Source organism: Scyliorhinus canicula, chromosome 1 (assembly GCF_902713615.1).
Source record: "Scyliorhinus canicula chromosome 1, sScyCan1.1, whole genome shotgun sequence".
Classification (NCBI taxonomy): Eukaryota; Metazoa; Chordata; class Chondrichthyes; order Carcharhiniformes; family Scyliorhinidae; genus Scyliorhinus; species Scyliorhinus canicula.
In genome coordinates, this window is record NC_052146.1 from 262,230,994 (window position 1) to 262,244,728 (window position 13,735).

A 13,735-nucleotide genomic window follows, 5' to 3' on the forward strand; every position below is an offset into this window, starting at 1 on the left:
GCTCAACTCATTTAAAAGGTACCTGGATCTGCATCTGAAGTGCTGGAACCTGCAAAGCAATGACCAGGTGATGGAAAGTGAGATTAAAATGAGAGGCTAGTTCCCTTTTTCTCAGATGTAAAGTGAGAGTGCCTTTAAGAAATGGATGTTTAAGCAATGTACCTTTAAGAAATGCAGTGATGTCAGAGTGTGGGTGGAGCTGGGCTTTAGTTCAGCCATTTTGAAGTTTTTAGTTTCAGTTTGAGGAGAAAGCTGGAAGTGTTTGTGTGTTTTGCTGAGAGCTGCTTGAAAGGAGAAAGCCAGTCCTGAGAAAGCATTTTCAGAAGTTCCTGTGTGCTGCATGAAAACGTGCTGGGACTGCAGGCTGATATATCTATCCCATCCAACAGAAAATATATATTAACTGTAACCTGTTGTTACTGTTTTTGTGAAGGTGAAGTCGTTTGGATGTGTATAGGAACAGTGTGCAGGATTGGGTAGTGTTGTATTATTTTTGGGGTTATCTTTGAAGTATGGGGTGTTAAGAGATCCAATGTTTATTTAAAAGGTTAATTTGAGTTCAGGGAATAAACATTGTTTTGTTTTAAAAACCACATGTCCATAATTGTAATACCACACCTGGGGAACAAGCCGTGTGCTTCAAAAGCAACAATCCATTAAAGGTGGGGGTTGGTTGAACTCCATGTTACAATTTGGGGTTCTGAAAATACCGCTCCCATAACACAGACCGCACCAACATGATGGGCTGTAATTCTTCTCTGGTTCAAATTTTCTTATGGTGCAGTAGCATACCAGCCAATTTGTTTACACAAGATGGAAACAGGTATTTCTTCCATGACTTAGGAAAGTCTGGTTGCGGAAGCAGTCATCGGAGCCATCAAAGGGCCGGTAGGTGAAATCTTACAGGTGGACAGGAGATAAGTGGAGTCTCCGGATGAGGACTTCCTGAAGGAGCGTTAGACTCCAAATGGAATTTAGGCTCCGCCACAGGTAAGGCAGAAGGACAGTTGATGAGGGTGAAAGGGACAATATACGAATATGGGGAGAAAGACAGTAGAATGTTAGCACATCAACTGAGGAAGCAGGAGACGGCAAGAGAAATTGGGAAAGTAAAGGATATGAGGGGGAAGGTAGTGGTGGACCTGGGGGCGATAAATGATGTGTTTTGCCAATTCTATAGTCGACTCTATGAATTGGAACCCCCAGCCGGGGAGGAGGGTATGAAGTGATTTTTGGAGAGGCTAGAGTTCCCGAAGGTAGATGAGGAGCTGGTGGAATGCCTGGGGGGCTCAAGAAGGTGATAGGTTAGGGGCAATGCAATCGGGTAAGGCCCCAGGACCTGATGGTACCCAGTGGAGTTTTATAAAAAGTTTTCTGGATTACTGGGGCCGCTCCTGGTTAAGGCCTTTAACGAGTCTAAGGAGCTGGGAGTGCTCCCCTCAATGCTATCTCAGGCATTGATCTCCCTCATCTTGAAGCAGGACAAAGACCCGGAGAGTTGTGGATCATACAGGCTAATTTCCCTTTTGAACGTAGACGCTAAATTGCTGGCAAAGATCTTGGCCACATGTATAGGCGATTGTGTCCCGGAGGTAATCTGGGAGGTTCAGACAGGATTTGTGAAGGGTAGGCACCTGACATCCAACATTAGACGGCTCCTGAATGTTATAACGATTCCAGCGGAGGGCCGCTAGGTTCAGGTGCTAGTAGCTATGGATGCAGAAAAAGCCTTTGACCGGGTGGAGTGGATGCACCTATGGGATATTTTAGGCAGTTTTGGATTTGGGCAGGGCTTTGTGGATTGGGTCCGGTTGCTATACCAGGCTCCAGTGGTGAATGTAAGAACCAACTGGGTCCGCTAAGAATATTTTAGTCTCTGTAAGGGGACAAGACAGGACTACCCTCTCTCCCCACTACTGTTTGCCTTGGCCATAGAGCCCTTGGCAATAGTCATTGAATGTTTGGCGGGGGATAGTGAGGGGGGGGGGGGGGGGGGGAGGTGGAGCACAGGGTCTCGTTCTACGTGGACGATTTACTGCTTTATATCACAGACGCATTGGGGGGGGGGGGGGGTGGCTTGAATTATGGAGACACAAAGAATTTGGGCAGTTTTCAGGCTACAAGTTAAACATGGGAAAGAGCGATGAAACCCCGAGGATGAAAAAGGCACTCCTGGAACAGGGTCGTGGGGAGGGGGGCTTGGCCCTCCTGAGTTTTATTAATTATTACTGAGTGGCCAACATATCGATGGTCGGGTAGTGGGGGAGGAGTCAGTTTGGGAGCGAGTAGAGGCGGCATCCTGTAAGGCAGGCATTGTCAATCTTGGGCACGACCCGTGCGGGTGGGTCACGTACGGGTGTCGGGAGAGTAGCAGAGCCGTCCATCGCAAAGCTCCCGATCGCGCAACAGCTGGCTTTTAATAGTCTCGGCTGCGAGCGGCCTTCAAAATGGCCAGGAACAGATTTTAAAAATTTGGCTGCACTGCGCATGCGTGTCCACTGAACGGTGTGCATGCACATAACTATGCGCATGTGCACCGATGATCGGGCACGCATGCGCAGTGCGGCCAAAATTTTTAATATGGTCGCAGCCTTTTTTTTTTTACCCCAAGTTCGGGGGCCCAAGGGACCCAAAACCATTTCCTCCATTTTTGTCAGCAACAAAAAAGAGAAAATCGTGGATCGCGCAGGTCGGCCGGCGTGGGCAACAAAGTTGGTTCCCGAAGGTGGCCAGTTGACAAAAATGGGTCCGCAGAAAAAAAGTTTGAAAACACTGCTGTAAGGGTATGATTTGGAGGCGTTATTGACGGCGCCCCTGCCGTTCTCACCGGCTCGGTACTCCACAAGCCCTGTGCTAGTGGCATCCCTGAGGGTGGAGGGACAGTGGAGACAGCACATGATGGGGGGGGGGGCGGGGCGCATCAGTGTGGTCAACAATCTGTGACAATCACAATTTTGATCCGGGGGGGCTGGATGGGGGCTTTAGGAGGTGGTAACAGGCAGCGAGTCAGATTTGGGGATCTCTTCATTCAGGAGGGTTTCCTGAGCTTGGATGCATTAGAGGAGTTTGAGTTGCCGGGTGGGACCGCGTTTCGGTACTGTCAGGTACGGGACTTTGTCCGGAGGCAGGTTCCAAGCTTTCCTCGCCTCCCCCCAAGGGGATTACAGGATACGGTGATGTTAAAAACAGGGGTTGGGTTGGGTCTCGGAAATATACAAGGAGTAAATGGAGTGGGACGGTGAAGAGGAAGTGGGAGGAAGAGTTGGGAGGGGAGCTAGAAATCGAACTATGGGAAAAGGCTCTGAAGAGTGTTAATTCATCCTTGTCTTGTGCCAGACTTGGCCTGATCCAGTTCAAGTGGTTCATAGGACCCACGTGACGGTAGCCCAGATGAGCACATTTTTAGAGGAAGTGGAGGATGGGTGCAGACGCTGTGGGGAAGCCCGGCGAGTTATGTAGGTATGTCCGTAGTTGATGGGATTCTGGCAGGGATTTGCGGACGTTATGTCAGGGGTCCTGGAAGGGAGGGTGACTCAGAGTCCAGAATTGGCAGTATTTGGCCGGGGGGGGGGGGGGGGGGGGGTGGGAAACGGAGGCCGATGATCTGGCCTTCTCCTCCCTGGTGGTCTGGAGACAGATTTTGCTGGGATGGAGAGAACCCCCAAAGTCAAGAGCGTGGGTCAGCGATGTGGCGGAGTTTCTCAGGCTGGAAAAGATTAAGTTTGCCTTGAGAGGATCAATTCAGGGGTTCACCCAGAGGTGACAGCCGTTCATCAATTTCTTCAAGGAAAATTGAACACCAGCAGGGACGGTGGGGGGGGGGGGGAAGAAATGGGTGGCATGGTAGTGTAAGACAAGGACAGGGAACTCAGTACACAGGTAATTAGGAAATAGGGTAGGGGTAGATGGGGACATTGTTTTTAGGTTTTTTTGGGTGTGTCGGCCCCCGCGGTTGTTTAAGGAACGTTAAAGTGTTAAAACTGGTGAACTGTGAAAATTACAAATGCTTCAATAAAATATTTTCCAAAAAAAATATCTAGGAGCCTTCAGTCTAATAACTGCTTCTTTTAGAGCGAGAAAGACCTTGGGAAATTTTCTATCACGTCATTTCATACTCAAATTAGTTTTGAGGAACTTAGTCAATAGGTTGCAAGCAGATTGTTGCATAATGGAACTCTTTCAAAATAACTTTTATTTAAGAAACTCTGGAGGGCAGAAAAATAAAAATAAATCATTTTCTTAGATTAGTTTAATAGGAGGAAAAAAAAATCAGTCAATCCCATCAAATTTTCTTTTAAAAAAAACAAGGGTACATATTCAAGCACAACATATTTGTTGTGAGAGCGAGTAGCAAATTCACAAGAAAATACTGCTTATTTTAAAGATGCCATTACCCTTTTTTTTTTAAATACACAGCCTTCCCAAGAACATGGCACAGAAATTTTCCTAAAGGTTTTTTTTTGCATATACAACAAAAGTATTTCACAAAGTGAAGTCATTCACTGGTCTATACATAGTGCTTCATTTATAATGCGACAAAGACACTGCATTCAGTTGTAGCGGAAAGATGATCATGTACGGAAAGGGTTCCATACACTCCGTAGAAAAAAAACAAGTGCAATAAAAAAAATAAATTACATTATGGAGTAAAAGGCATGCAGTCTGGCCACTACAGATACCCCAAAATTAATAAAATAAAGCTTTAATAAATCTGTACAACATTGTAATAACAGAAGGGAGCCTCAGCGAAAGGTCTTCATTCTTAGGCATCTTGTACTTTCAAAAATATTTTGCTTTCGTAATAGAGTTTTGCGATATAAAGTATTTACACCCTACCTGCTAGATAACACCAAGGAACAGCAGTTAAATAAATCCGTAAACAAATCAGATTTGACAATTTCTTTTTAAAATATATATAATTTTGATCCCTATTTACACCTTTTGTTTCATTTTATTTGAAAGTAGACAATTCCATTTCTGAAACTTATATTCAAGACACAAAACTTTTATCTTTAGCAAAAAACCCGTTTGGTTTCAATGCTTTGAAGTAACTTTTAACAAGCAGCTGAGAGGGAAAATAGAAGTCCGTAAGTCTTTGTGATGCCTACGTAATGGTATAAATGACAAAGAGGAGTTTTATTAATATGCAACTCTCCTGGGATGTGTTATGCAGACTGTATTTGAACTAGCCTTGGGACTTCCTGATGACTTAGAAAAAAGTAGCATGTTTGTTCAATTATTTGTAATTCAGTTACTTTTTCAGGAATATAAAAAAAATATAAACAGATTTACAAATCATCATCCTGGAGAAATTCTCCATCTTCCCCATCTAAAAGTAGGTCTGTATCCATGACATCGGATTCCTCCATCACATCTTCAAAATCCTGAATGATGTCATTATCCTCCACTTCAATCTGTCGTTTTACCATACTCATGTGATCTGGATGAAGTAACACATGTGATACTGGCGTAGCAGATCTGGCTATAGTTGCTATTTCACCAACTTCAAGAGCTTTCTGTGCCTTCAGACGCTGCTGTTCTTCCTGCTGTCTATGTGTTTTCATATGAGCATTCCTGCTTTTAATCTTGTAGAACATCCTGAAAGATTGAACTGACACTAAAAACTATGTTCACTTAGTTAAAATGCAAGAAAGCAATGGTTATTTTATTCCAAATCTGAATGAAACCAAGATGAAATAAAACCAAACTATCAAAATGTTGATTAAAAAACGTTACGGGGGTCAGCACGGTGGCGCAGTGGGTTAGCCCTGCTGCCTCACGACGCCGAGGTCCTAGGTTCGATCTCGGCTCTGGGTTACTGTCCATGTGGAGTTTGCACATTCACCCCGTGTTTGCGTGGGTTTCGCACCCACAACCCAAAGATGTGCAGGGTAGGTGGATTGGCCACGCTAAATTGCCCCTTAATTGGAAAACATGAATTTGGTACTCTAAATTTTTTTTAAAACGTTACGAGGTTTATGGGTGGCAGGGCAGCACAGTGGTTAGCACGGTTGCTTCACAGCGCTAAGGACCTGGGTTCGATTCCCGCCTTGGGTCACTGCCTGTGCGTAGTCTGCACGTTCTCCCCGTGTGTGCGTGGGTTTCCTCCAGGTGCTGCGGTTTGCTCCCACAAGTCCCGAACATGAGCCGTAGGGGATTTTCACAGTAACTTCATTGCAGTGTTAATGTAAGCCTACTTGCAACACTAATAAAGGTTATGGGGGTATGGGGGGGGGGGGGGGGGGGGCGGAGAGAAAAGAGAAGAAACGCCATCTAACTTACTTTCCACATTCCTTGCAAGGGAAAATTGTAACAGCGTCTGTTTCACCACTAGTTGTGCTGTGTGCAGGAGAGTTCTTCATAGAGGTGTAGACAGGCTGAAGTCCTCCCACTTTAGGTTTAGCCGCAGAAGTCAGCTTTGGGATCTGGTTTGAACCTCCATGAATACGTGCATGGCCATTTAAAGCCTGTTTGGAGCTGAATATCTTAAGGAAAAGGGAAGGTGAAAAAAAAAAGAGATTAATTTTACCCACCCTACTGTGCTGGAACTCCAAGTCTCCAACAATACAAGAGATTTTCAGTAAGTTTTTAAAAAATCATTCAGAGGACCACTGTGATGAACTACTTGGAGTAAAAAGAGGACAACAGTTTAATTTGACAGGGATGTGCTGAGTCGTTGCACATCAGGTGGTTCTCCCTGGTTTAGCAGTGGGCTGGTTTAGCACAATGGGCTAAACAGCTGGCTGGTAATGCAGAACAATGCGGGTTCAATTCCCGTACCAGCCTCCCCGAACAGGCGCCGGAATGTGGCGACTCGGGGCTTTTCACAGTAACTTCATTGAAGCCTACTTGTGACAATAAGAGATTATATTATCCTCCAGAACACCGCAAAATAGACACTTTTGGCCGAATTTAGCCAAATAATTTGGACTCACTCAGCTCCTCAATTTAAAAGGCAAAGAAGATTAATATGCCAGCAAACAGTAGCTCGAGAATCTGCAGGGAAGCCAGATACTGTGGAAAAGGGCAAGAGCAGCGAGTGAGTCGGTGGACCCACGAGGCGAGGGGTCCCCAGCCACTCCCGAGAGAGGGAGACTGACAACCCGGACGACGGGCTCCCCCACCCCCCACCTGGTGAGGGGATGGAAGACATTCCTAACTAAGAAGCTGACCGCGATGAAGGATGAGATAAAAGTGGAGATCCAGGTGGCAGTCAGGGTGGAGGCGCTGGCTGCCATGCAGATGCCGCTCCATGGGATGGGAAAGAAGCTGGAGGCGCAGGGAAGAATGATCCACAGCTCGAAAAAGCATCAACCGCCCAGAGCGACAGGATCGTTGCCCTGAAGGCAGAGATAAAGAGGTCGGTGGTAACCCAAGGGAGCCTGAATGTCGAGGATCAAGAGAATTCGTCCAGGCTTTCAGAATATACAGATAGTGGGCCTGCCAGAGGGGATCCAGGGCAGAGATCCGATTGAGTACGTGGCCCAAATGCTGGGAAACTTGGTTGGAAGAGACAGCTTCTCTAAACCTTCGGAGATCGACAGGGCACACAGGTCACTCAAACCAAAGCAGCAGCCGAGAGCAACAATCGGCAAGCTGCAAAGTACCAGGATTGAGACAGGATTCTGCGCTGGGCTTGACAGACCAACGCTATCAGTTAGGAAAGTCATGGAAAAAGTATCAGGACATTGGCGTGGCCCTAGCAAAGCCCTGGGCCGAGTTCAACCACAAAAAGTCGGCCCGGTACAAGAACAGTATAAAATTCGGGATGTTATTCCCAGCCAGGGTCTGGGTGACATGCCAGAATAAAGAACACTATTTCACCATCCTCGCAGAAGTGGATAAGTTTGTGCGTGCGAATGACCTGGACAAAAGGCAAACAAAGCAGTGGTGAGGAAGGCGCAGGAAAGAAGAAGTTGCGGGCATGGACAATTTTTATGCGGGATGGCACTCACTCGCTATCAGCTGCAGCACTAGCTCATAGAAAGGAAGGGGCGAGGGCAGTAGAGTGCTGGAGAGGATGGGAAGGAAACAGAGAGGACAGCAATGGAACGGGCACAGGAGGGGGTCAGAGCCATCCCGGGAGGGGGGCCACTACACTAGCAGGGAAAGCTATCGCTAGGAAGCAGCTATGCTAGATGCCACCTTTAAGAGGTGGAGACAGGACAGGGCGGTGGGTGGAGGGGTATAATGACAGTTAGAGACTTTTACACAGGGGACAGACATGCGACCTTCGAAGAGCTGACAGAGAGACTGGATCTACCGAATGGACAAGAACTCCAACATTTGCAAATCAAAAGCTTTCTCCGCAAGGAGATGATGAGGTACCCGAGGACCCGAGAGACACAATGTTGGAAGAATTACTGGGCGCGGACAGTCTGGAAAAGGGGAACTGTGGGGACAAATACGGGCGACTTTTAAAAAGGACACACCTCCCCACTGGACTGAACAAGGGCGAAATGGGAGGAAAGTTAGGGACGGAAGTAGGGTGGGGACTCTGGAGCGAAGCACGGAGCAAGGCCAACTCCACTTTCTCCTCTGCAAGGCTAAACGTCATGGCTAAACGTCATGCAGTTTAAAGTGGTGCACAGAACACACCTGACAAGAACCCGGACGGGCAGGGTTTTCCCGGATGTGGAGGACAAAGTGTGAATGATGCCAGGGAGGCTCAGCCAACCGTGCCAACATGCTCTGGGCATACCCCAGGCTTGTCGGGTTCTGGACAGCCTTCTTCGAGGTGATGTCCAAAGTTGTGGGGGTGAGGGTGCACAAGAGTGATAGTCTTTGGGGTCTCGGACCAGCCAGAACTTCATATGGGGAAGAAGCCGACACCCTTGCATTTGCTTTCCTAGTTGTCCACCGGAGAAGAAGAGGAAGAGTGTAGTGGTGGGGAACACACAGGAGCCATGAGGGCCATGGAAAGCAGACAGGTATTTTTTTTGGGGGGGGGGGGGGGGGGGGGGGGGGGTGCAAGAACCCAGAGAGAGGCCAACACAGGGATCAGAGGGCCCAACAAAAAGCCACAAGAAAAAAACCAAACAAACCAGCTATGATAAAGGAAAGGGCCGAGGATAAGACCCGGAAATAGCATAAGAGGGGAATTTGTGTGTGGGGGGGGGGGGGGGGGGGGGGGGGGGGGGAAGGAGAGGCATCGAAAGGAACAACATGCAAACTGTTACCATCTTATCCATTTTTCTTTCTTTTACGTGATGTAAAAAGGCACACTTTAATAAAAATATTTTAAGACAGAACCTAACCATTTAAAATAAAGAGTACTCCAACAATTATATTGCTGACAGTTTCTACGTTACCACCACCTTATGTCCAATTTGAAATATTAATATATTTTGTCTACAATTTATTATTAAAATGCCATCATGATATTCTAGGAGGCACCTAACTTAACCCAGAGAATGGTGAGCCAGTGGAACTCGCTACCACAGAAAGCAGTTGGGGCCAAAACATTGTATGTTTTGAAAGGGTTAGAAAAAGCTCTTGGGACTAAAGGGACCAAAGTGTATGGGGAGAAAGCCGGAACAGGTTACTGAGTTGGATGATCAGACATGATCATAATGAATGGCAGAGGAGGCTCGAAGGGCTGGTTGGCCTACTGTTTCTAAAACAGTCTCTTATTTTTTTAGCAATGCTGTGATATTTTTTTTTAAACGTAACACCAAATGAAGTCTGCTAGTTTCATGTTCCTAACATGTCCCCCCAAATGGTGCTCCATAGAATAAAACTATGTAACAAAACACTTCCGAAGCATTTAGATAATGTTGTTGAAATGTCTTCAACTAGAACAAATTACTTCTAGTTTGCTGTGATTATTATGTTGATATCCACGCACATCCCATGCTGAAAAACTGTAAGGTTGGCTACTGTGCCGGCCCTGGCAGTCAGCATGAGCAAAAGTACAAAGCACCAGAAAATTATACAAATTCAGTGATCACATACTACTTGCTGAGGTGAATTTGTTTGTGTGGAGCATGCAAAGCACCCACATCGTGGCAGTGATGCTACTTGGGAGATGCATTATTGGCACTTGTGCACAAGGCATTACAGAACATGCCATTTCTCATTGAAGCTTGGCAGTCTGATATTCAGGTGACATTTGAACACAGAGCATTGTATTAAGCTGTTTGTTGAGATTAAAAAGTGTTGAAGTAATGAAAGAGTTATTCCACATTTCTCACAATAGCTTTCTTTGCACGTACAGTACTGATCTTTATAATGATCATACCAGCAGGTGGCATCATGGTTCCATTGCCCCCAAATCGTCTGTATAAGAATTGCAATGATTTAACATTTTCTTTGCGCAAAGGAATACGACTGAAGTATTAATCATTCAGATGGGCAGAACCAACTATCAGTAATTTCAACACTAAATATTTTAAGATTTCTAAGCCTAAGGAAAGCTAATATTAAAGTATTCTTGGGCCCCTTTTTTTTCCTTGAACTGCAATACAATAAGCTTTAGGCTGTCCCATTCTTTAGTCATTTCAATGTATTGGTCAGTTTCGGAGGAGGGCGATGAGCCAGAGGGTCTAATATGTGGTAATTTATCAAATGTGGTAATTTCGGGACAACATTAACTGCACCGTCCCCATTCACCATCCTTGATACTTTATCAAAAAACTCAATCAAATTTGTCAAACACTATTTTTCCCCAGCAAGTCCTTGCTTGCTCTACTTGACAAGTCCATCCTTGTCCAAATAGTTGGCCATTTTAATCACCCAATTCCTAATGGCTGAAGGCAGGGTGAGCATTTTGAACACCTTTTTTCCTCCAGCCTTAGAAACCAATAGGACTACCAATTTGGAGGGCTGTAAATATACAATTTCTTAGAAAGTGGGTGGGGGAAGCAGGAAACTTGAATGGCACCTGGAATTCCCAAATGGGGGCACAAACATTTGAGAACCTCTGACCTAAACTTACTAAAGGTGAATAAAAGACATGTTGTTGAAACTTTTCATCTTGCACTCATCAGCACAAGAACCTATAATACCAAATGTTGGGTACACAAAAATCTATACATCATGAGAAGAGAGTGCTGGCTGGTTGGCAAATGGATTCTGATTGGCAGAGGTGCAATATGTGTACATGTACAGAAAGAACATGTGTATACAGCATCTGTTTCAACTAAACAAAATAGGCAACAGCTATTCTTTGGCTCATTCCCCAGGGCAATGCCTTGGCCAGAGTCAACCTGCCTGGTTTGAATTGAAACAAAGCTTGGCAGTTAACTGTCTGTCATCAGTTAACTGGTGCATTCACCATGGCAATGCCGTTACCAATCAGAGTCTACTCGCCAACCAACCAGCATTCTCTTCTCATGAAGTATAAATTGTTATTCCCTTTACAGTTCTTACTCCTACGAATTGTCCTGATGAGTGCAAGATGGAAAGCTTGAACAATACTCAAGTTCTGTACTACTAAATGACTAATCCAAAAGTTACAAATTAGGTGGGCTGCATCTTATTCATCAAACCTTGAAGCAAACAATTGATACTTACTGCACCACAATTGGGCATTTCACACATGAATGCAGGCCCCTGAACAACTGGCTGTTCCACAGTAATCAGTTGTAGTGGCAAGGGGGACTTCTGAAGCTCAGTATTATCACATTGGTCTGATTTTCTGTCTTCTTCCTCCTCATCCTCCAAATCTTCATCCTCATCACTAAACTACAGAAAGGAAGCAGAAATAATTCACTGTGAAGAGGAAATGGAAATTTAGTGTAATCATAGACTGAACAGTGAGTTTTGTGACACACTGTGCCATAGTTTAAATCGTAATTTGGGGAGGCTGGATTTCATGAAATCATCAGTGTCCTATAATGTTTGCATAGCGCCATATATCCCTTTGATAAACAATGTAAAGTAGGATGGACCTTTAAGTAATTCACTTAAGCCGAATTTCTAGTGTTTTTCTTACTAAGGTACTGAGGAAGGAGGACGTTGTTCATACATTTTCACTTCACGTTACCTTCGAAGAAGCTAATCTCACACACAGCCACTTCGGTGAGGCACTTTGTGTCTGTGAGTACCTATGGAACTATGGACAAATCTTGTGCCTCCAGGTGATTGGAGACTAGATATATGATGAAAGGTGTGCATTGAGTACTCAGGAAAAATTACACATTAAAGCCTACACAACTGTACAGTACCACCCCTTCAATCCAACTACTACACCCCCCTCCCCCTAACTCTTTCACACACCGACCTGTTCAGTCATCCATTCACTAATATTAAGACTGCACCGTTAAACTTACCATATGGCAGCTAGTGCCACAAAAAGGAGGCGTGTCCTGTTTCCCCCCGGCTCTGCTCAGATGGAGTTCCCAAAGGGACACCGTGCTGCGCATTTCTGTGAAAGCTGGGCTTGGTAGACTCTGGAAGAAACGCGCAGCGGCATCAAGTTGGGAGAATTTGAGCACAGCAGCAATCCGGCTACCACTGCCATTGCTTGGAACATCTGGGTAAATATCTCAGCAACCATGAGGACTTTTACTCACTTAACCTATCTGGAATCCCTTTGTAGTCTCGGTGTCCTCTTCACAATTTATTTTCCTACCTATCTTCAGTCTCAGCAGCAAATTTAACAACCGTACATTCACTTCCTTCATCCAAATCATTGATATAGATTGTAAATAATTGATGCCCCAGCACTGATCCCTGTGGCAACCCACTAGTAACAGCTCGCCATCCTGAAAATGACATTTATTCCTACTTTCTGCTCACTATTATCTAACCAATCCCCTATCCCCTAGACCATGAGCTCTTATTAGTCCACTCCTCGCTCTTCCTCTGTACCCTGTATTTCTTTTAACTATTTAAGATTATATCCAACTCCCTTTTGGAAGTTCCGACTGAATCAACTTCCACAACCTTTTCAGAGAGTGCATTCCAGATCATAACACTTTAAAAAAAAAAAAAAATCTTCTCATCAACCCTCGGTTTCTTTTGCTAAATATCTGAATATCTTAGCATCAGATGGAAGTTAGGAAGTTTAGTTCCTAGGAATTAAGAAAGTGCAAAACATTTGAAACCATTATGTGTCTTTTCAGGCAGAACTGGATGCTGTTGAATTGTTACAAATGCCATAATCTAAACCGACAGAAAATGTCAGTCATCAAATAGGCAGATATGATTCCCAAGCAACTTGGTCTGTGGCTAAAGAACAGATTTCCTCGAATAATTTTAAAGCTCTATCTCATTTTCTGATTCAAACATCATTTATAAATCTGGCAGCAGTTTACCAATTTCAGAAGAGAGAGCAAAGAGATTTATAATTGCTATCAGAATTCTACACAGATTCTTAATAAGGTGCCTTTCTAGAAGAAAGAAATCAAATTGACAAATATAGAACATAGAACAGTATAGAACAATACAGCACAGGCCCTTCAGCCCACGATGTTGTGCCGACCATTTTTCCTAATCTAAGATCAACCTAACCTACACCCCTTCAATTTACTGCTGTCCATGTGCCTGGCTAGGAGTCGCTTAAATGTCCCTAATGACTGACTCCACCACCTCTGCTGGCAGTGCATTCCACACACCCACCACTCTCTGTGTAAAGAACCTACCTCTGACATCTCCCCTATACCTTCCTCCAATTACCTTAAAATTATATCCCCTCGTGACAGCCATTTCCACCCTGTGCAAACGTCTCTGGCTATCCACTCTATCCATGCCTCTCATCACCTTGTACACCTCTATCAAGTCACCTCTCTGC

The 13,735-nt window shown here is 45.0% G+C and overlaps 1 protein-coding gene across 9 annotated transcripts in view; it reads right to left on the reverse strand.

The window, feature by feature from the left end:
- Positions 1–4,234: 4,234 nt before the first annotated feature.
- The window catches only part of LOC119973889 (transcriptional-regulating factor 1), a 274,278-nt gene continuing 264,777 nt past the window's right edge, over positions 4,235–13,735 (reverse strand). For 6 of the 9 annotated variants that reach the window (XM_038812482.1, XM_038812474.1, XM_038812510.1 and 3 more), the window contains 4 exons: positions 12,273–12,392; positions 11,515–11,685; positions 6,283–6,485; positions 4,235–5,598 (listed from right to left, as the gene is read on the reverse strand). In XM_038812482.1, coding sequence (XP_038668410.1) covers positions 5,289–5,598; positions 6,283–6,485; positions 11,515–11,685; positions 12,273–12,392 — 804 coding nt within the window. In that variant the 3' untranslated portion in view covers positions 4,235–5,288. The remainder of the gene's footprint in view (positions 5,599–6,282; positions 6,486–11,514; positions 11,686–12,272; positions 12,393–13,735) is intronic. The other 3 variants (XM_038812519.1, XM_038812528.1, XM_038812548.1) reach the window with 1 other exon arrangement.